The sequence below is a fragment of the Myotis nattereri genome (assembly GCF_964212035.1).
Source record: "Myotis nattereri genome assembly, chromosome: 2".
NCBI classification, from domain to species: Eukaryota; Metazoa; Chordata; class Mammalia; order Chiroptera; family Vespertilionidae; genus Myotis; species Myotis nattereri.
In genome coordinates, this window is record NC_138076.1 from 212,841,255 (window position 1) to 212,863,886 (window position 22,632).

The following is a 22,632-nucleotide window of genomic DNA, read 5'->3' on the forward strand; positions in this document are numbered from 1 at the left end:
CCTCCTGGTTCATAGGGCACTGCTCAATCACTGAGCCACGCCGGCTGGATTGGTCTTTAACCCACCCCTGCAGGAAACTGACAGGGGTTAAGGAGGCAGCTGAACTGGGGCATGAAGCCAGGCCTCCTGGCTGCTGACCAAAGTATGTTTTCCCATCACCCCACATGCCTCTTCAGGAAATAAGGGAAACAGCAGACAGACAGGAGCAGGGGGGATATGCTGCCCATGAGGGGAGTAAGGTGGCCTGGACAGCATGTGAAACCTGACTCTGAGGTTCCTGGCAGCCAGGGTGAAAAGGAAGAGTGCTGCTGCTGGTGATGGAATAAGCCACATGCCCACAGGAGACAGGTCTGAGCTGCCGAGAACTCGGAGAATGGCTCCTGGGCACAGGTGATGGTGCCTGCTTCTCCATGGGCACTGCAGAGGGAGCTCATTCTCTGAGCACGTTAGCTCATGTGACCGCACGCATGTTCAGAATACGTGTGTGTTTGCAATAACGTGCTGTGGGCGCTCAAAGGAGGCTGTGATCCCTTCTGGGTGGGGGTCCGGGGAGAGCTGATGCTGTGGCCCTGAGCTAGTTTGCAATGAAGGAGTTAGGGTGGGGGAGGGAGATGCAGGCAAAGGCGGGAGGTGGCAGCACAGGGCGCCCAGGGATTGTGAGGAGCTCAGGGGGGCTGGGGAGGTGTCTGGGGTCCCCATCCCCGGGGCCCTGAGTGCCAAGCAAAGGTGCTTAGACTCCTCCCTGCTGGGGCTGGGGAGCCCTGGGTAGTGCGGCGGCAGGGGTGGGGCACGGCCAGAGCCCCAGGCTTAGAGATGAGTCTGGAAGAGGCTGGAGAAGACACGGCCAGAGACCAGAAGCAGACACGTGGCCGCCTCCTTTTCCACCTTGGCAGCTGCCCGCCTCTCTCACAGGGCAGCTGGGGATGCAAAGTCAGGGGCCCCCTTCAGCCCCCACAAGGCAGAGGGAGAAACAAAATCGAGTGCAGAGGGGCCGTGATTGGGGCCTGGACAGATGCTGAGCTCCCAGCACACCCTTGTGCCCTGAGAGGAAGCCTGGCCCTGGGTTGTGCTGAGCGCCTGGCTGGGCTGGCCCTGGGCCCTCCCTCACCCCTCAGGGCCTCGAGCTGCCCCGGAGCCAGGCTCTGAGCGGCAATCACAGGCAGAAGCTGCAAGCCCCACAGCCAGACTCGGCCATGCGTGGCTGCAGCTACTGGAACCCCGTGGACACGAAATGACCAGACCGTAACGGTAATTGCGACAGGCTTCCCTGGCCCGGCCCTCAGCAACCCCTCCCAAAGCTGGCCCGCAGGGCACCCTGTGTTCTCAGTGGCCTCACCCAGCCCCACAGAGCTCCCTCTGTGGTCCCCAAGCTCCCTCGGCCCAGCAGTGCCACGTCCTGGGCGGGTTTACCTCCCTGGCTCCCCCTGGAAAATGCCTTTTTCAAGCATGTCACCCGCGCCCCACCTCAGGAAGCCCTCCGACCGCTCTCCCCACTGCTCACGCCCTGGGCTCCTTCTGAATCGGGATGTCGGCTGGACGTATCCGGCGCCCAGATTTCTCCTCCCATTACCCTGCTCCTAACAGGTGCCCGGACCCTATAAAGGACATCGGAGAGCACCTGCAATGTGCTGTTGCTCCCACCAGGTGGCAGCACTCCACCGCTGAGGCCATGGGAGGAGGGGAGGGGACACAGCTGATGATCTCTGCTACCCACGGGCTGCGCCCCCTGGGACCCCTGCTGCTCTCTCCCTGGGCCCTGGAGTCATAAAGGACAGGGAGGCAGGGAGGGCAGACGCACATGCTAAGGACCCCAACACTCAGCCTGTTTCTCCCAGAGCCGGGACAGCCGGCAGGTGGACCACCCCACCCCACACTCACCTCCTCTCCCAGAGCCGGGACCGCGGGAGGGGAAGGGGCCGGGCAGACGGCATGTCCTGGCACCGAGAAGGCTCACCTTGGCATGTCCGCTCGTCGGTCAGCAGCTTGTAGCCCTTGCGGCAGCCGCACTCGAAGCTGCCCACAGTGTTGCGGCAGGAGTGGTCGCAGCCCCCGTTGTTGGCCAGGCACTCGTTGATGTCTGTGGAGCCAAGTGCGGGGCGAGGAGAATGGGCTGCAAGGGGGGGTGACGGCCCAGCACCGCCCTTCCCGGACCTGTTGTGCCCACTGCCCAGGGCTGGCCTCAGTTTCTCCACTGAACGTAAGGATGGGGGTCCCAGCTCAGCAGTGGGTCAGGAGGATGGTTACACCACTTCCCCTGGGACGTGGCATCGGGTGCTGTCGGGCAAGACAACGGGAGGCCGAGGGCCCTGTGTCCTCTCACCACCTGAGAGGGCGGCTGCAGGGCAGTGAGGCCTGGGGGAGGCGGCTGCCTTCCCATGGCTGTGACCTTGACTCTCAGTCTGTGAGACCAGGATCAGAAGCACCTCGAGGGTAAGAGAGTGACAAGGGTGAGCGCCCAGTGGACTCGCAGTGCCCGCTGGTGGAGGCGCTGCAGGCAGCAGCGCAGCCTGTGGTCCTGGGCCTACGCTCAGTCTGCCTCTTCCTGCTTGCCCACCCCGACGCCGGCCTGTTGGTCTGAGCCGTTCTTCACTCAGCACTTGACGAGCGTGGCTGCACCCTGAAGGTCCCTGCCCGCCCCCGCCCCTACGCCTCACCGCCCAGCCCGTCCCGAGCAGCCCGCTGGCACCTGCGGTGACGGCAGCCGTCTCCCTCCCACGCGGCCTGAGCTCCCTGCCCCGTCCGCTTTGCTAGGCTCTGGCCAGCTGCCAGGCGGTCAGGAGACCCTGCCCCTGCGGTGCTCCCTGTGGGCCGGCCCTCAGCCCCCAGGCGGTCACCCCTCCGACAGGCCCCGGCAGGTAGTTAGAGAAGGAAGAGCTGACCGCCAGGACGGGCACACAGGAAGCAGCACGGAAAGGACGCTCCGCCGGGGCCGCTGGCCCCTCTCAGCAGGGCTGCCACTCAGGTTGCAGCGCCCCCTGGGCCTGACCGGAGCCGAGGCCGCACGCCCCCCTCCCGTGCCACAGGCACCTCCCTGGGAGCAAGGGCCCTCTGCGCCAGGTGCCCGAGTCCCCGGCAGGAGACTGGTCCCATCCTGCCCCGCGCCGTGCTGCCCTCGCTTTCCCCGCACCCTCGAGAACAGACGAGAAGTCGCGAGGCCGGCCCAGGCAGAGGCCCCGGCATCGCCACTGTGGCCTCCCCTGGGGACTATGGGCAGATGGGGATCTCTAACTGGAAGCTTCTCGCGGAGCGAAGGCCCGCCTCAGCCCTGCCCCAGCCGGCTGTGTGACCCGGGCAGGGAAAGGCACCTCCCCGGGCCTCGGCGCCCCAGTGCCGCTGGTGAGACGGGCCCTGCACGTGGGACTGGGACTGCCTCTTCAGGGGCGCCTCAGGCCTCTGCAGCCGCGGTGCCATCCCTCCCCATCTGGACCTGTCGGCTAAGGGCTGTCATAGCAACCAGACAGGCGGCAGGAGGCATGTTTGCTCAGGCCAGGCTGGTGCAGCAGGCTGCTGGGGTCACCACCTGGGAAGCAACCCCCAGCTGCAGCTGTGACACGTGGTGGGAGCCCTGGGCACAGATGGCTCCTCTACCTTCATTCTGACGCGGTGCATGGGGGGGCGGGGGGGGGGGCGGAGGGCAGCTCCTCTTCTCACTTCCTGCCCCTCTAGACTCCTCTCCTTCTCCACTGTGCTCCCCCCAGCCCTTGCCAGGTGGCCAGAGTCCCCTTTCTGTCCACGGGTCTTCTGTGGCCGCCCGCTGTCCCAGAGGGAAGGCCAGTCCATTGCAGGCCAGGCCCGGCCCCCTTGCCTGCTCTCTCTGCCCCCTGGCTCCTGTCTGGGCAGCCCCCACCCAGCCTGCCCCTGGGAACACTGCCCCCGGAAGCCTTCTCTGACCTTCTCTCAGCTGCTCCCTTGTCACTGGGCCTGCCCTCAGGGCTATGGAAGGGCCTCAAGCACAGGCCGGGGGGTGGGTATCAGGCCCATCGGGAGCCCAGGGCCTGGCACAGGGACGCCCAGGGGTGCTCACTGGATGGATGAGGGAGTTAGGGGGCTGAGAGGAAGGCGGGGTCTTGAGCCACCTGCTGGGACATTCAAATGGTCAGTGTTCGAGAGTCAGCACTCTGTGTGTGGGGGGGACGCAGCCTGGCCACCCAGAGGTGCGGGTGAGGGCTTTCGGGTGGGAGCAGAGGGAGGAGCTGGGGGAGTGGGCTGGGTGGAGGGGCAGAGGCAGGAGAGGGAGGAGAGGAACAGGCGGTGGGTGGGGTTCTCTGTTCTGGAAGGTGCTGGGACGGGTGGCTGGTGCCTGCGGAAACCCGGGCTCCAGCTCAAGAAGTGGAGGCCCCGGACGCCCTCCTCTCAGAAGGACCCGCTAGCAGGACATTCTTCCCAAGGTCAAGTGGGTGCAGCCTTGAGACCGGACCTGGCCACTGCCTACTCTCTTGAAACAAAGCGAGGGCTTGGGGCAAAGCCTTTAGAACCCCCTTTTCCACCCGGCCTCCACCTGCCCTTGCGATCCCTCTGGATTTCCTGAGGCCTCTGCTACCTGACCTCCAGCCGTTTGCTTGACAACGACCTTTCTGGTTCCGGAAGACACGGCCCCTTTGAGGCCAGTCCTCTGACATGCCCTCCGGGCCCGGCCAAGACCAGGATGTACACGCTGCCTGAGGAGCGGAGCCCCGGAACTCGTCTGTGAGCCGAGGCTCTACAGCACCAAACCCTGGGGTCTGGGGTCAGCGTTTGGTGTCCAGGGTCCCTGCCATGAAGACGGTAGGGTGTCCTCATCCCGCATTCCAGGCTGGTCCACAACCCCCAAGTTCTCATCCCGCACTCTAGGCTGGTCCATGACCCCCAAGTTCTCATCCCGCACTCTAGGCTGGTCCATGACCCCCAAGTCCTCATCCCGCATTCCAGGCTGGTCCATGACCCCCAAGTCCTCATCCCGCATTCCAGGCTGGTCCATGACCCCCAAGTCCTCATCCCGCATTCCAGGCTGGTCCATGACCCCCAAGTCCTGATGCATCAGGCAGCGTCCAGACCACTCTCCACCTTCACGCCCTGGGCCCGAGCCAGTGTCCCTGGAGCCTGGGTGACGGCGGCAGCTGCCCAGAGACCAGCAACGGCCCGGGACCCTCCCCCAGGGAAAACCTGGCCTCGGCTGCCCCTGCCCTGTAGCTTTGGGGGCCTCACCAAGGGTCAAAGGATGAAGGGCCAACCCCTTCTCTGACCCACAGGCCCTGCACCATCTGGCCTCCGGCCCCCCCCGCCCCCCCCCCCCCCCCCAGACCTGGGCACTGCCTGCCTCTGGGGCCTGGAAGCCCAGGCCCCGCGGCAGCCCCATGCCCTTGAAGGTGCTGCCCCGACCGCGCCTCTCCCTGGCCCTCCGCCTGCTCACACCCAGGTCCGGCCCCTTCGCCTGGCCTCCAGCTTCCGCCAAGCTGGACTTGTCGGTCCAGCCCCGAGCAGGCTGGTTCACACTGATCCCCGTGATTGTGAAACATGAACATCTGTCTTCTGCACTCGACAGAAGACCTCAGGAACAGACTGCTTCATTCCCTGTCCCCCAGCTCCTGCCCGCAGGAGGGGCCCAGAAAACCCGTCTGGGACTGAGGGAGCCAGCACTTCCTGCCTCCGGGCGGTGGGGCTGAGCAGGGGCCGCGTGCCTCCAAGCTCAGGGTCCTCAGACCCCTGGCTCCTCCTGCTCCAGCCACAGACAGGTCCTTTGCACCCTCAGCTGAGACCCCCCCCTCCACCCCCCCCCCGGCCCAACTTCACTCCTCCAGTGACAAGGACACAGAGTCCTTACTTTTTAACAGGGACTAGCAGACAGTCCCATCCCGGGACGAGCAGACCCTGCTTCCCGCATCGCCCTGCGCCACGCGGTCACAGCTGTGGGGGCGAGGAAACGCGCCAGCCCGGCCCCTTGGGGAAAAACCACACGAATCACGAGGCCAGGAAAGCACCTGTCACCCAACGTGCAGCCCAGTTCTGCTAGGAGAACCCTGTTTTTGTGCCCCGGAACCTGGAGGTGCGTGGTGGAACCAGCATTCCCTGGGACGCCGTGGGGACGCGGGTGCTGAGCCTCCCTCTGCGCAGCCCCTCCCCAGACATGCAGACGACAGCTCAGCCTCCTGGCCCATGCCCACCCCACCGGCTGGCATCGCAGGCCCTGCTCCGCCTGCCCTGCAGTGGCCAAGGAGCGGAGGTGGGCACTGCTCACGGCTCCGGGCTGACCTTTGCACGTTTTCCCGTCGGGCTGCAGGGTGAATCCCACGGGGCAGCTGCACCGCACGCCTGTGGCCGTGTCCTTGCACGTCCGGTCGCAGCCTCCATTGTTGACGGCACATGTCTCTGCGGAGGGAAAGAGACAGAGCTGTTTCGTCTCCTCGGACAGAAGCCACCTCCTCTCCCCACCCAGGGGGGTCTCCTGAGACAGGAGACCTGAGTTCCAGTCCGGCTCTGAGACCCTCCAGCTGTGGGGCGTCACTGAGCCTCACATTACCCATCTGTAAAATGGGAGAATGGCATCCTTTCCGGGGGTTGCTGGTGAACACTCATCACGATGATGGTGGACGGGGCGATGTTTGCAAACTGCAGGGAGTGGACTTGGGTAAAGGTATTGCCAACAGGGTCCCCCTACTCCTGAGGGCCAGTGCCGATGGGCCTGGCTGATAGTTAACACCCGGCCAGGTTCCTAAAGCCTGGCCCTGCCCGGCTCCGGCGCCGAGCCCCGGCTGCCGCTCGCTGGGGCTCCCACACGCACCCAGCACGCTGGCTTGTGGCCCTGAGCCCGGGGGAGGTTTGCAGAGCGCGCACCATCCATCACCGCAATGAGGCCGGGCCCAACATCTGTTCTCACTGAACGAGACGCCACAGGCATCTGGTTTTTGTCCACTTGAAGCTTGTCTAGGGCTTTTTCCCTCTTTTGCAAATTCAAAGGAACTGGAGTGGCTGTGGCACAACTGAGGCCACAGGACCTGTCGTGCGGTGAGAGTGATCCTCCCCAGGCCCGCAGGAGGGGCCGGTGGAGCCAGGTCGCCGGGGCGCAGGTGGCCCGCACACGGGGAGCCTGGCTCCCGGGCCTCGGAGCCTTCCCATCTGGGTTTCTTCCGAGCATCTGGCAGCTTTGATCTTGTGGGAGCGGTGCCCGCCCGGGCTTCCCTCTCTTCTTGGCTGGTGGGAAGCGAAGGGCCATGGACTCCTCACTATTTTATGACCGCAATGCCCTGCCTGCCTGCCTCAGCTTCCCCTGGGCGCCTGGCCCGAGGCCTTTCCCGAGGCCCCCGGCTCATTCTGTCTGTCCATCTGTCTGTGGTACCTGACTCCTGCAGCTGCCTTTGGGCCTCTGCAAGGAGTCTGGGATGAGTGTGGGAGTGGTGACTAAGTGAATGTGTACCCCAGTTGCTTGGAGTCCTGACACTACTTAGACCAAGTTTCCGGCGCCTTCCCTTTGAACTTCAACTTGTGACGAGGGCTGTGCAGGGAGAGGAGGAAGCCGACTTTGCCTCCAGTGCGTGGGGGTGTGCGTCTGGGCTCTGCGGGGTGGCCTCTGCCTCCTGTGTGCGTGGGGTGTGTGTCTGGGCTCTGTGGGGTGGCCTTTGCCCTGTGTGCGTGGGGTGTGCGTCTGGGCTCTGCAGGGTGGCCTTTGCCTCCTGTGTGCATGGGGTGTGCGTCTGGGCTCTGCGGGGTGGCCTCTGCCTCCTGTGTGCGTGGGGTGTGTGTCTGGGCTCTGCAGGGTGGCCTTTGCCTCCTGTGTGCATGGGGTGTGCGTCTGGGCTCTGCGGGGTAACCGTGGGGGCTGCATGAGCAGAGGCCACCAAGCTGTCTTTTCAAGGCCCAAGTCCACCATGACGGGACGCGCTGTCCCTCCTGCAGAAGGCGAGCGTCCTGGCCCTGGCCTGCCTTTCAGTGTCTCCACAACCCTGAACCCTCAGCAGGGTATGGCCAGCTCGGGGAGCTCGCTGCTCTGTGCACTGGCCCAGGGTTTGGGAGGCCTCCTGCCTGCTGGGGTTTTAGGGTGCAGCTCAAAGACCAGACGGTTGCTGCCTTTCCCGGACTCACACAGGCTGGTCGCTGGTGAGCACAGGCCAAGTTCTGACTGGCACATGACCCACCCGTCCTGTCTCCCCACCAGACCACCTACTGGGGCGCTGCCCTGGCTCTGTCACTCACTGACTGGCCAGGGAGGTCATCCCTTGGGGCTGGACCTCAGCACCCACACCTGACGGATGAGGACAAACAAACCCCCAACTTAGCCCGCCCGGCCCAGATCCTGGCCCGTAGTAGTTGCTAGTTTCCTCGCCTGGGGTTACAACCAGAGGGCAACCTCACCTCCCATCCCCACCCCCAGATCACAGAGCCCTCGCTCACCCACTGCCCGTGCAGCCTTTCACATGGAGACCCTCTCTGGAGGGGTCAGAGCCCGTCCTGTCCAGGTGCAGGGGACTAAGGCTCAGGCCTGGAGGGTGGGGCATGCTGCGGGGGGAGGGGTGGGGGGGAGGGGGAGTTGCAGCAGGAGCTGGGAGCTGGGGCTGGGGCACAGCTGGTGGCCTTACCCAGTGATAGCAGGATGAGCACCAGGCCCCTCCATGGTGTTGGAGGGGGTGTGGCACGGGCATGGGGCGTGGACCATGTGATCCTGAGACAGGGACCTGGCAAGACAGGCTCCAAGGGCCTTGCAGGCCCTCCCTGTCTCTGGAGGTTCCAGCAGGACACGGAATCTTCGCCCTCCAGAGCGGAAGGGGCTTCCAGAACCTGCTGGCCTCCTGCCCACTGGATGGATCGAGGCCAAGAGGGAGTGAGGTCAAGTCTGAGTGGCCACCCACTCTCTGGACCCCCATGCAGGCCTCTCCCTTGCCCTGTGCACACCTTTAGTCTCCCGAGTTGCCCCATGGTTGGTGCCTAAACTTCAGGTTTTAAGCCAGGGGCTCGGGGCCTGTGGGCCATTCTTGGGTGCTGACCACCCCTTCCCACAGCTCCTCGTTATGCTGGGTCACTTACACCAGGCCCGTCTCAGCCCTCCAGGCCTTCGTCCCCCATGCTCAGGCAGCTCTGCGAGGGGCTGCTCGCCCTCTCCTCCCTGGAGGTCTCCCCCCTGACCACTGCTCTCTAGGCAGAGCACCCCCTGCCTTCCCGGCAGGGACGGTGCAGAGCACCAGGGCTGTGTGGCCAGGAAGTGGCAGGGCAGGTGGGACCTGCTGGACTAACTCCAGCCCACCTGACAGCCTCAGCCTCCACTGGCCCCAGCCCCAGAGCCCCGATCGCCCAAGAATGCACTGGCCTCCATCCTGCCGCAGGGCTCCCGGCGTCATCAAGGCCACCTCTGTCCCCAGGCCACATCCGAGAGGCCCCCTGCCACTTCCTCGACATTGGATCCCAGCACCTGCTCTTACTGCTCCCTCCTGGGCCCGGCCACCAGTGCCCTCCTCGGTGGCCTTCCCGGCCTCCCAGCGGTCCCTCCTCCTCCAGCCCCCTGCGCCCTGGCCAGTCCCTGCCTCTGGAGTCTGAGTCTCCTGAGGACGTGGAGATGGTAAGACAGGGTGGGCAAGTCGGCTCAGTGCGCGTGTGAAGGTTGACTCGTGTTGTTACTAATTACTGTGCTGTTTTCCACACGAACGACTGTGAGCCGACCTTTGCCCCCTGTATTCACCACAGGCTTCGTGCGAGGCCCGGACAGAAGGTGGCTGTGGCAGCACTGTGTGAGCTGTCAGCTGTGACTGCGCCCGCTGTGGTGCCATTTCCTAGAACCCGTGCCTGCGGAGTCTTAGCCACAGTTTCCGGGCCCCTGCTCGGGGCTGGGAGCCAGGCCTAACAGTCCCTGGGCTCACAAGGCCCCAGCCCCATGGGCAGCCGGTGGGTTCACTCCTCTGTCCAACCGACAGACTGGGAACGACTCACTGGTGCTGGGCAGAGAGGAGCTGGAGATGAGCCTGACACTGACCCGCCTTGGAGGTTAAGGCATTTCAGGGAGACAGAACAGGACTGGGACCCACTCCCCCTGGACCCTCCCACACACAGACCCATCCACCATGAGTTCCTCTCCCAGGCCCAGGCCCCGGCCCCCCGCCCCGGCCCCGCAGTGGTCTCCCCGCTGACCACCGCTCTCAGGCAGAGCCACACGGGGGACCCCGGCATCAGCCCGCAGGGGCTGACGTCTGCCGAGTGACAGGTGAAACAAGACTCCAGAGGCCTGCCGGGAGGAACAGGGGAGCAAGGTGACGGGCCTGCACTGTCAGGCGGGAGGCGGGTGCCTGAGACAACGCCCACGGCACAGGGGTCTGGGAGCCGGCCAGCCACAGCCAGAGTCATGGGCACTGCAAGGCCAGGAAGGTTGGGGGCTGGACAGAGGGCACACGGGCTTCCCTGGGCGCCAGCGCTGCATGCTCACCAGGAGGCACCCCTAGGGCAGGGTGTGGGGTGCACCTGCCCAGGAGCCTGTGTGTGGAGCTGGGTCTGAGGGACATGCTGGTGGCTGTTGCGATGGTGACCGTGGGGGGTGGGGGATGGGAGAAGGCAGGACTGCAGCCCTGATTGTGGAGGCCAGGACTGCAGCCCTGATGAGGGAGGGGGCTCCCAAGTCGGGGTCTGAGGGGAGTGGGAAGGGGCCCCAGGAGGTCCCCCCTGGTGCCCAGCACCGCTCTCTGAGGCAGCAGATCCTTGGCCCCACAATCTCCGGGGCCTGGCCGGCCTGGGTCCTCACTCTGCCTTTTTTTGGGGAGACAAGTGTGTTCTTTATTTTTGTATAAATAATTTATCATTCAATGTACTTCACAGTATTTTCCATTTCTTTTTCTTCCATAAGTTTCCTTTGAGATGACAAACATACTGCTAGGGGTAATACTTTGCATGCATCATCAGGCTGCCTTTTTAGCCAGGCAACTGCGAGGTGCCTCGGGCCCTTTGCTGGCTTGGCCCGCTGGGTGGGTAGCAGGCCTGTGGCCCTCCCAGGGCAGTGTGCTGTGGGGTTGGTTTCTGGCAGGGGAGCTGTGGGAGCCCCAGTGGGGTTACGATGTCAGGGGCAGTGACCTCTGGTGGGCCTACCTGGTGGGGGCGCGGTTGAGCAGAGGGCAGTGCCGGGGGCGGAAGGCGGCTGGCGGAGCCAGCGCAGCCCTCAGCGAGGTTTCTCCCTTTGGTCTGAGGGGTCTTGAACAGCCTACGCATCCCCCGCCCCGCCCCGGACAATTGAGGTTTGTAGTAAAGCAGGAACAGGACCAGCAGCAAGCCCTTTCCCTGACCCCTGACCCCTGCCTCCACTCTGCCCACTAAGTGCAGGGGTGCTGAGGGCAGACATGGGGTTCCCATGCTGACAGTCCTTGGGAGGGAGGGGCGGGGGCCCAGCTCGGGGGGCTCGTGAGGAGAGGTGACCAAGGAAGGCCGCTCTCTGAGCCTCGTGTCCACGTCAGCCACACGGACGGTGCCCTCGCAGTGCGGGAACACGGCCACGTGAGCACACGCCTACCTGTGCCGCGCACACGGCTGGCTGCCCAGCCAGGCCTCACCCAGGCTGCTGCCGAGCAGACGCTACAGACCCCTCTGCAAACAGAAGGCTGAGGCTCAGAGACGTGGTGACTGATGTCCCTGTCCCCACTTCTTCTCTCTGACACACTCTGCCCGGCACACTGCCTCCGCCCCTCTCTACCCAGCTGTCACCACAACCCAGCCCGTAGTGTGCGTGCGTGCGTGTGTGTGCGTGCATGTGTGTGCGTGCATGTGTGTGCGTGCGTGCATGTGTGTGTGACTAAACTAAGGGCAGGAACTCGGGCCTCAGCGGGGGCCTCAGCTGACTAGCGATCAGCAACAGGGGTGAAGTCTGACCATGGGCTGTTCCTGAACGAGAGCCCAGAGCCCGGAGCTCAGGCCTGTGGGCAGGGAGGCCGCAGCTGGAGGACAGGGTGCTGCCCAGGCCCCAGAGTCCACGCCCCTTCCCCTCTGACCAGGCCTCCTGCTGAGTGCCTGGCCCAGGCAGTTGTCCTGTGTCACCATCTCCCTAGCTGTGCTCTGCCTGACCCCTCCCACTGCCAGCCTATCCAGGCTCTGGGTCCCACCTCTCTCCCAGCCGGACACCTGCCTGTGTTAAAGGTCAGCAGTGAGGCCCTGCCCTCCCCCGCCACCTTCTCTAGGAAGCTTGTCAATGCCCCTCGGTGCTGTGCCCAGAGGGGACATCAGAGCTGGCACAGGCTTGGCCTCTGCCCCATGTCAGGGGAAGGGGTCGGGCTTGTGACAAACAGGGTGCTGGTGGAGGAGGGGCAAGCAGTGGGCTGGGCGAAGGTCCGTTTAGGTCAGGATGAGCCTTTGCTAGGCAGAATCGTCCAAGATGGCGCCTGGGTAGAGTGGGGGGTGGCATGACCCCCTGAGGCAGGAAGCCTGGGCAGGCTGGTGTGCAGGGCCTGAAGGACACCCTCCTGGAGGGTGGCTCCCAGGAGGTGACTGAACGTGTGTGGGGGAGGTCGCCTGGGACATGGTTGGTGAAATCAGGGGAGATCCAGGGATCCTGGAGACATGGCTGCAGGAAATGGTAACAGTGGGGGTGGAGGAGCCAGGAGCCGGGAGCAGCACGAGTGTGAATGTGTCAAGAGAAGTGGCCTCGCCTGGACCTCTGGGGGCTCCTCCCGCCCAAGGGGGAGCCACGTCCTGACCCCCCGTGCGCGCTGGCGAAAGGGCCTCAGGAGACTGACTTCAATGAGAACCTGGGGAGGGAGATCCCTGTGGATGCTCTGGGTGGGCCAGGAGGTCGCACGGTCCTTACGAGTGGGAGGGGGCTGGAGAAGGCGTGGGGTGGAAGCGGGTGGAACAGACGCCGCGCTGCGTGCTCGGAGGATGGGGGGGCTGCAGCCAAGGAAAGCTGCTGGTGACCCCGGCACACGTGCCCACTCTGGCAGAGCCTTGCACAGTGACCACATGGCACTGCTCACCTGAGCCCACAGGGGCGTCCCGGCCCTGCTTCTCGCCACAGCTGCCCACCTCTGTCCTCCCAGGAGGAGCTGGCCAGTGGCGGCCCGGGCCTGACCTTGCCATGAACTCCTATCTCACCTTCCTCATCTGCTCCTGGGCCTCAGAGCACGTTCTTCCCCATCCCCGCCCAGGATCCAAAACAGGGCTCCGGGGCCCACCAGTGGGAGCAGCCCCTGGGCCGCGGCGCTGATTCCCCCCGAGTCTCAGCTGCGCTCCCCACGCCGGGCGGGCTCTCAGCGTGTGCTCTGAGCAGCACTGGGCAGAACGGGGATGGTCACCTCCCTCATTCTCCATCCCTTGCCTCTATTCCTACAGCCTCGGGCAGCCCGGTCTCACTGGGGACCACTAGCGAAGGCTTCGAGTCCGAAGCTCCTAAGCCTGTGCCACACGGGCTCTCAGAGGAGACAGCCCGAACAACTAGGATTAGGAGCTCCTGGGAGGTCTCAGCGGCTCGAGGTGCCTCCGGGCCTCTAAGGGTCGCTACCTAAGGCTTGGGGCCGGGGCTGTCGGCCTCAGCCCTGGGGTCAGAGCTACAGGAAGACCAGAGGAGGGAGGGCTCCGCAGGAGGACAGGGGAGGCTCTAAGGGATGGGAGGGGTTCCATAGCAAAGAGGTGGGAATGTGGGGGGCCAGTCAGCACCCATTCCCTTCGCCCCCACTGACACCTGCTTCCCAAACCAGGGTGAGGGTGGCTGGCGGCGCCCTAGGTGCCCCCTTCCTCATCTCCAGGACGGCTCTGGGCCATGACCCACCAGCGCTAATCAGCAAGAGCACAGGCCTTCTCGCCACTGCCCGCCCGCCGCCCCCCGTGATGCTCACTTACTCCGCCCTCTGCTGCCACCCTCGCGCTGGTCCCTGCCCCAGTCTCTGGCCTCCACAGCTGTGCCTGCCTCTCTCCAGGAGGCTGAGGGGCCTGGGCCCTCTTGGACCTCAGAGCACTGGCAACTCTTAGGTTCACACCGATCCCGTCTTGACACCTTTCCAGAAAGCCCCCGGTGCTGACTCCCACCGTCCTGGAGGGCACTGGGCCCGACTGCTTAGGGGCCTCTTAGCCCTTCCAGGCCAGCCCAGGTGGCCCAGGTCGACAAGCCAGCCCCGTCCAGAGAGCTGCCGCCTGAGCTCAGCCACCTGCCTGTGTGACCGGAGGGGAATCCCCGGCCTTCCGGCATCAGTGATCCCGTCTGAGAAACAGGGCTTCCTGCCAGAGCCTCAGGGTCCGCAGAGCACCCATAGCCAGCCCATGCGCTCCTCTGCCCCTCAGAGCCCCGCTCCCAGGACACAGGCGCCTCCCTCCCGGGGCCCCACTCAGACCGCCCACCTCCTCAGGCACCTGGGCTCCTGGAGGTCCCCAGGAGGACGAGAGACTGGGTGACCTCCCCAGGCCCTGCAGGCCCTGACCCCCATGGTCCCGTGACAGTTAAGATGACCCACACTGCCAGCGCTCTGGGCTCAGCTCAGGGTAGTGTGACCTTGGGCGGCCAGGGCACCCAGTGAGCCTGTTTCCTCACCTGAGACATGGAAACGAACTGCCTGGCCCTGCCTGGCCCCACAGCTCCCAAGGCTGGGGTGACCTATCAGTGCCATAGGGAAGGCTGTGGCCGTCCTAGGACACCCTAGCTGTGCTCCCAGGGCCCAGGCAGCTGGCACCCCCCAGGCCAGAACTGCGGAACCACCTGAGCTTTCTGTGTGGGCGGGGCTCAGTGGGGGGGCAATCACCTTCTCCTCCTCCCTTCCCGCCCCCTCCCCACCCCCCTCCCGGACTGCCCTGAGGGGTGCCCAGTGTCCCAGTGTTGGGGCACCACCTGGAGTCTGGACCCGGCCCAGGGGCAGTGCTAGAGTGAAGCTGACATTGTGTGGACCCCCAAGGCAAGCAGGCGCCCAAGAGGTCCTGTGGAGGAGGGGCCAAGGCTGGCAGCCCAGCGGGTGGGGCTACTCACGGGGCTTGGGTCAGGCAGGGCTGAGTGAGGACTGTAGATGACCTCACCCAGTCCTCCCCTCTCCGGTAGCAAATTTCCCAACTACACAGCGAGCAGGGCGGACGGGATGCCCTGAACAGAGATGCGGCTCTTTTCCTAATGTGGCTTTTCTCCAAGGTAGGGGACGGGGAGGACCGCCGGGCCGCCCGCAGGCCTGTCCTACGCAAACGCCCCCTTTACGCCTGCGCCTGTGCGCCATGCTGGTCCCGGGACCCTGACTGCCAACCTGCATTTACTGCACGCGGAGGGGTTTACAGCACACGACTCCTCACACGCAGAGGCCACCTGACATGGGCTCTGGGGTCTCTGCTACAAACACACAAAGAGATACACGGGTTTGATGAAGGGCAAAAACTTTAAAAAGGAAAAAGTGAGTTCACATCTGGAGTGGAGCCCCCCACACTCACACATGGCTCGCGTGACCCCACACATGTGGGCACACCACACAGACGGACAGCCCCCACACACACACCCCATAGGCCTGCACACACACTCACAGCCCAACACGCCAGCACCACGCAGACCCCCGCACGCCAGCACATACCACACACGTGCACACGTGCAAAGGTGCAAGGACAACAAAGGAAGTGGAAGAAAAGTGTTACCCATGAGGAGCCGCCGTTTCACCCGCTTGTCCACATCAGCTACTGACGTGGCATTGAACTGAGAGCGCTCAATTGCAGCCTCATCCTTCTCTAAAACACAAGTAAGGGACAAACATGGAGCCACTGGTTAGTGACAGCCCACTTCCCGCGCCCAACAGTCAGCCTTCCGCGTGGCACACACAGCCAACACATGCGGGCCAGCACGGGTCCTCGCCAAGGGGCTAACCCAGGCACCTCCAGGGTGGGTGTTCAGGGCAGAGTGAAGAGGCAGCAGGGCAGGGCGAGGGTGTGTGTGACCACAAAGGGACGCAGGTGGGACACAGGGCCCACGTGCACACAGAGACAGCAGCTGAGGTCAGAGCACACAGGACGCATCTGCGGGGGCCACAGAAGCAGAGGGCACCCCCGCAGAGCCCACGCAGACAGCAGTTAGACAGCCTGGCTTGGGCTGGAGGGCAGGCGCAGGGCGAGCACAGGACAAGGGGACAGGGCGGCAAGGTCCGGTGATGGCTGTGCCTGGGCAGCAGATACCCTATCTCCAGGGCGTGAGAGAGTGCCAAACACTCATGCAAAACTAAGAACAAAACATACAGAAGCGCGCGCGCGCGCACACACACACACACACACACACACACAGCAATGGATCCAATCGAACACACAGAAACCAGGGATCGATCGGTTGGGGCAGCGCTGGTTGCCTGCTTGTCTATAGAGGACTAGAGTGACACGCTCAGGTGCTCAGCAAGGGGCTGTGAAGATGGGCAGTCATGTCAGGAGCGTGCAGAGCCCGGGAGGCGCTGGGCACGAGCTCTGCCAGGAGCGCCATGGAGAGGCACGAGGTGAGCTGGTCCCATTTCTCTGCTCAGTGGGAGGTGGGCAGACCCCTTCGCTTGCTCCTGGGGAACCTCAGGGGCAGGGAGCAGCAGGGAGCACGGCCAGGAGCAGGGTCTGGGCACGGGCTTCTAAGGGGAGGGGAGGGAGAGCGGGGCCGGGGAAGTGACGTCAGAAAGGGCCCAAGCAGGGGCTGTCGCATGCAGCAGACACTACAAGATAAAAATGAGGAAGGATGAGTCAGGCGGACAAAGACAAGATGTGTTAGATGAGGCTGGTGGGTGTCTGGCCAGCAGCGGCAAACACTGAGGGAGACCCCGGCAGACGAGACAGGGAGGGGCGGGGGACGGCAGAGACAGGGCGAGAGGAGGTCTAGATGGGATCAGGCTGCAATGGAGACACTGGTCTGAGACCGGGTTTTGCTTTGAATTTTGTTTGGTTTGGCTCTGAAAATAATTAATGAACGTCAGTTATCAGACAAGACAGGCAATCAGGGACCATCACCAGAAAAGCAGGAGGAATGAGATAAAATGAAACCAAAAACGGCTGTTGGAGAGGAGGGACCACACAGAGGAAGGGAGACCCGCACGGTAGCAGCACCTGGGACGACAGCCAGGGACTAGGATGGGACTCTGCCCCCCCCCCCCCCCCCCCCGCCCGACTCTCAGATACCAGGGATCAGAGTCACAGGGGACAGCAACCTCTGGGCGCATGGCTTTGCCTGCTTGTGCTTGCCACCCCCTATTTTTGTTACTTGAAAGTCCCTTAAGAAATACCTTCCCAGTCAGATAATACGAAATGGGGCGTTTTTAAAAAACAAAAATATAACCATGGTAACTGACTTGTGGGCTTCTGAAGCTCGCCGTCACTGAAGAGAAAGAGAACGAAGGTGGATGACATCAACCCTGACATTCCTTCTTCTCAGTTAAGAGTTCCTCTCGTTTTGGAGCGGGGCTGGAGCTCCTAGAGGTTAGGGACCAGGTGCTCCCAGGACTCCAGCTCCCTGGGAGCTAAGGGCCAGGAGGGGGTGACCCAGCCTCCCATGGAGGCTCCCTGCAGCCGGGAGGTGACGGGAGCGGCATCGCGGAGAAGGGCCTCTGCAGGTGGGCGAGGGAGCTGGGCCAGAGCTCCCGTGAGTTGGGGAAGGGGCAGCAGTGGAAACACCAGCGGCGCCCTGGCCAAGGGGAGCTCTGAATGAAGACGCAGCTCTGAGACGGGGCTGTGAGGAGGCTGCTGAGCCTGCGTGTCTCCACAGGAGGGAGGGAGGGAAGCCTGTGCTCAGACCGGAGCTGCCACCCTGGGCACACACCTTCCTTCCCGCAGACCACCTCCTGGGGCCGCTCCCCGAGGAGGAGGACCCGCAGAGCGCCCAGTGTGACCCCCAGCAGAGGCGCCTGGTCCTGGGGCTGAGCGCCCTGGGCGCCTCCGCAGGCGGCTTTTCCTCAGCTCCGTGGGGCACACTTTTCCTGGCTTCCCTTAAGCTTCCTTTCTTGGAAATGGGGACAAGGGGGTGCTGGCTGACATCAGGGCCGCATGGCGCCTTCCGTGGGGGGCAGGGGGTGCAGGGTTGCCAGCGCGGCAAAGGCGCCTACTTACCGATGCATGTCCGACCATCCGAGTGGAGGGCATACTTCTGGTGGCAGCCACACATGGGGCCTGTGTCTGTGTCCTCACAGCTGTGCTGGCAGCCTCCGTTTCCATAGTTACAGGTCACTAGTTAGGCCCAGAGTGTAGAGATGTATGTATAAACAGAACGACAAGAACGGTTAGTTTCTCGGTGTTGGTGGTTCCTTTTAGGGGTGGGGGGGAAGAGGGCATGAGACCTCTCCCGACCTCAGCCCTCGAGGTCGTGGGTGGAACTGCTCATTCCCAGAGGTCACTGGGTGGGACGTGGGTGACCGGGGCGTTGGGTAGAGGGGCACACCGCTGATGCACTCAGACAGTGTGAGGTAAAGAAGGGAGAAGCTAGACAACTTGATCCTGGGCCACCAGACACTCGAGCCTGACTCGATGGGGCACATGTCTGTAACCCAGGCACAGTCTGAAGTGTGTGTGTGGGGGTGCACACGGGGAGAGGGGACACTCATCCCTTGATTCCTGACAGCTTTCTTTCCTCGGCTTATGCTCTGGGTGTGGAGGGTGTCCCCTGGGTGCCTATTCTCTCCCAGTCCCAGCAGCATCTCAAATCCCACCCCCTCACAGCCCCAATGCCCCCAGGCCATGTCCAAATGGCCAGTTAGTGTCCCTCGGTGCATTCTGAAATGACCTTGACTTGAACATGTTACACAGTCTGCAATGCCCAGGGCCTGGAGGGGCTGGTATTTTCCAGCCAGAATCTTAGAATGTTCCAGCGACCTGGGGCGGCTGAAAAGGGGCCGAACAGAAAGGAGCCAGTCTGTGGGAAAGATGACAAACGCAGGTTTATTTACAGGGAACGTGCTGCTGTCCCTTTCCGGGCGGGAAGGGCTGCCACCCTGCTTTCCTCTGCAGCCAGGCCGCAGGTGCCTGTCGCCGCCACGCCAGGCCCCGAGGACAGCGCATCTTCTTGGATCCTTAGCCACTTGTCCAGAATTTTATCTACACTTTTAATGCCCTTGGCAAAACCCTAATGAAGATCAAATATGCCAAAGTTAATCTCAGACCAACCACGGTCAGAGGGGCTAAACATTCCGAACTGGCAGTCTGAATAAATGACCTCCCTTGGGTGACCCGTGAGCAGCGCTGGTTTAGGGGGGTCGTGAGGTGGCGAGGCCCCGGTGAAGGAGCCGCGTTCTGTAGCCCGGTTCCAGGCCGGCCCTTTCCCCGCGAGTGCACGGAGCCTCCGCAGGCACCCGTTCCATCCCGAGTGATGGCACCTGTCAGTGTCCCAGAGGCTGTTGTAGAGACCAGAGGTCCCAGCAGGCCAGGCACCTCTTCTGCAGGGAGCTGAGGTCCAGCTGAAGGAGGCACCCACTTCCCGGGTGACCCTTCGGACCCGCAGAGCTGCTTCGGCTCAGCTGGGGTTCGAGCACAGTCCGCAGGCCCCTTCTCCACAGGAGCCTGGCGGCGCGGAGTCGGCCTCTCCCATCCCTGAAACAGCTCATCTCCGGCCCAGGGTTCCAGCGGTGGTGGCTGAGCGTGGATCCCAGGGGAGGGAGAGCCTGGGGAGCCTGGCCTTGGGCGAGAACCTCATGCCTTTCAGACTGAAAAAGGCCCGTTGCAGAGTGGGCGGCGGAGCCGGGAGCGGGCACTCAGCCAGTGCGGCTCGTTCTTCCCCAGCTCTGGGTGCCAGGACGTGAGCTACGCCCTGGAAGTGAGGACACGGCCTGAGGCCACTCAAGGGAGGGCCACACTCAGGGCCCCTCGCTCCTTCCACAGGGGACCCCAGGCCGAGCTTGTGAGCACCTGGAGAGCCTACAGCTTACACGGAAGTCAGCACCCGCGCCTGGAGCTCTGGGAAGACCGAGAAGAACGGGGAACCCTCCCTTGGCCCCGGAGTGGGTCCTGCCTCTGGAGGAGTGCAGGGCCCCTGTGGTCCTGCTGGTCCGTGGAGGCTGGGCCAGGCCTCACCTCCCAACCCGATTCCAGAGCTAGAATTTCCTGGACCTCGAGTGACCTCAAGGTCATCGCTAACTTGACTCTAACCTGCCATCGGAGCCACACGGAAGAGTCCAGAGCTGCCTGGGTGGACAGCTGTCTGAGCAGGGAGCGAGGACTGATGTTTCTTCTCCTGCAAATGCTCTGGGAAAGGGCTCAGCTCTTCTCTGCTGGGCGAGGCCGAGAGTCCTAGCCACACCCAGGGCCCTGCTTTCCCTGACACTGACCAGGCCGGCCATCAGGAGCTGCTCTCTGAGTAAGGCGTCCCCTTGCAGCACTTGTCCAGATGGAATGTCAGAGCGAGGCGGCGCGGTCAGCCCGGCCATCTCCGCGGCTGGCAGCTCTCCCTCCGGCAGCTGGCTCAGGGCTTGGCCAGAGCGGGCGTCTCTCACGCAGGAAGGTGCTTCCCTCCGGCCCAGCCTGCCAGCAAGCTGCCGGCTCCACGTGTGCCGCCCGGGCCTCGGTCCTGCGGAAGCCGGGTCACCGGCAGGAGGACCGAACGGCTAGAGTTATTCAGCTTTGGGTCTGAGGTGGCCAGGCGGCAGCAGGTTGCTCTGCAGTTAAAGGAACGTCTCTGGTGTAGGGACAGGAGGCCTAGCCAGAGGCCTGGGCTGGAGCGGGCACATGGCCAAGTGCCTGCCCTTGGCGACCACAGTGTTTATCTCGGACCCCACAGGAGAGACCGGGGAAGAGGAGGCCCGTCCACTCCTCGGACCGCACCGTGGCAGAAGGAAGCGTCTTCACCTTGAGGAATGGCTGAACCACGAGTGGGGGCTGGAGGGCGAGCCCGTGGAGACAGGGACTGTGCCTAATGCACACGGCCCCCAGACCTTGGTCACTGCTGCAGGAGAGCATGAGCTGGGAGAGGTGTGGCTGGCACCCGAGGGAGAATGGATGACCCTGAGAGAATCAGTGACGGAGGATGGTGACAAGGGCCGCTGTCCTCTCCGCAGATGAAGGTGGAAAGCGAGGCCATTTCCTTATGAGCTGGTTGGCCTCAGGCCCCCACTGCCATGGCCAAGATGGGCCACTTCCCTATGGGGAGTTGGATTTGGGCTCCTCCATACCACGTCCTGCATCAGGAAGGGGCCTGGTGTGGAGCACCGGCCTGTGCCAGAACTGGGCATGCTCCACCAGCGCCCCCCCCCCCCCCCCCGCCCCCGCAGACCCGGGCAAACATTACAGCAGTCTGGGCATCAGCTGCCCAGTGAGCAGAGGCCTCCTCCCACCGCCCCACGCAGCTGATGGGGGCTGCGCTGGGACAGGCTTTGAGGACTAGCTGGGTGTGTTGGGCGCTGTCCTATTTCAGTGCTGGCTCCCACTCCTCCTGGGGAGCTGGGGGACCCCATTAAAGGTTGCATTTCACTCGAGCCCCGCAGGCTGACCTCCGAGCTGTACTGAAACGGCCTCTTTGCCAGAGGCCTCACTCACCAGGTCTCCCAGCGTGGCACCATTTACATGGGCCTTGCAGGGGGACTGTGAGCGCTGATCTTAGATCCCGGAATAAAGCTGCAGCCTGGGCTGGGACCCTGCAGAACCAAGCTCCTCTCCTGCTCTCTATCGTCCCGCCACTGAGGGCTGCCCGCCAGAACCCAGGCTTGTAGACCCCTGTGCCTTGCCTTCCATTCCCGCCGAAGAGTGAGAGCTCAGGGTGGTGGGTCTCTGGGGTCAAGGGGAGAGGAGGGGGGTATAGGAGACAATGACAGGGCCACCGTGCAGGGCCCTATGGAACACCCGGCCCAGCTCAGGCTGTGTGGGTGGTGTTATGCCAGGTGGGAAAACATGGCCCCATCCCTCATGCCCCCAGACCACTTCAGGGGCCCTGCCTTCTCCTCCCCCAGGGGCTGAGAGCCCTCCCTGGGCCAAGTCCAGTGGACTGGACAGACCCCCCCACAAAGCAACGACAGGAGACGAGTGGGGATGTCAGACCCAATTGCCTCCATCTACCTACGTGTGCAGTCCTTCTGGTTTTGGGCAAGGTCAAAGCCGGGCCTGCAGTCGCAGGCCACCCCACCTTTGGGTGTCTCCCGGCAGATGTGGGCACAGCCATGGTCTTTGTTCATGCAGTTCATACCCTCTGGGAAGAGACAGACAAGAGAGGGGTTGGGGATCAGGGGAGAAAGAAAATTTCAGGCTGAAAAGAGACAGCCCATGAAACATCATGATCACATGGAGCGTACGGAGCCATCCAGCGAGAGGGCCTCTGGGGACAAACCAAGGACACGGTGCCCAGGTCGGGAGTCAAGCCTCGCTCCGAGAGCCGCACCGTAACTGTGGTCTCTGAAACGGCTTTCAGGTCAGGGCTTTAGACATGTCCCCACTAAAGCGGGCGTAGGTGGCATTAAGCCAGTGTGTGCGGCACTTTTCAGTTGCACAGAAATGACATCTGCTCCTATGAGGCAGGCAGAGCCCAGCTCACCTGGCCTGGCCAGCCTCAGGTGCCCCCGGGCACTGCCAGTCCGCTCACCCACCTCTCACACTGAGTCTCTGCACAAGGCCACCCACCACGGGACCGCCCAGCCTCGTCCTCGCCAGCCTCACGGCCGTGCCCTGAACCACGCCAGCCCCATCAGTTGCCAGAGGGGCTCCACATGTACCTGGGTCAGGACCCCCAGAACCCTCACCCCCAAGTGCAAAGCCCTGCTCAACCAGGCGCTGGCCTCCAGCTCCATGTGCACCCTTTAAAGACAAGCACCGCCT

General features: G+C 63.6%; 1 protein-coding gene across 2 annotated transcripts in view; it reads right to left on the bottom strand.

The window, feature by feature from the left end:
• SCUBE1 (signal peptide, CUB domain and EGF like domain containing 1) overlaps positions 1-22,632 on the bottom strand; it is a gene marked incomplete at its 5' end in the record, with an annotated part of 98,070 nt that overhangs the window by 19,621 nt on the left and 55,817 nt on the right. Inside the window, 5 exons of one of the 2 annotated variants that reach the window (XM_081084951.1) lie at positions 1,955-2,077; positions 6,229-6,345; positions 15,526-15,615; positions 17,953-18,069; positions 21,884-22,009. In XM_081084951.1, coding sequence (XP_080941077.1) covers positions 1,955-2,077; positions 6,229-6,345; positions 15,526-15,615; positions 17,953-18,069; positions 21,884-22,009 — 573 coding nt within the window. The remainder of the gene's footprint in view (positions 1-1,954; positions 2,078-6,228; positions 6,346-15,525; positions 15,616-17,952; positions 18,070-21,883; positions 22,010-22,632) is intronic. The other variant, XM_081084952.1, reaches the window with a different exon arrangement.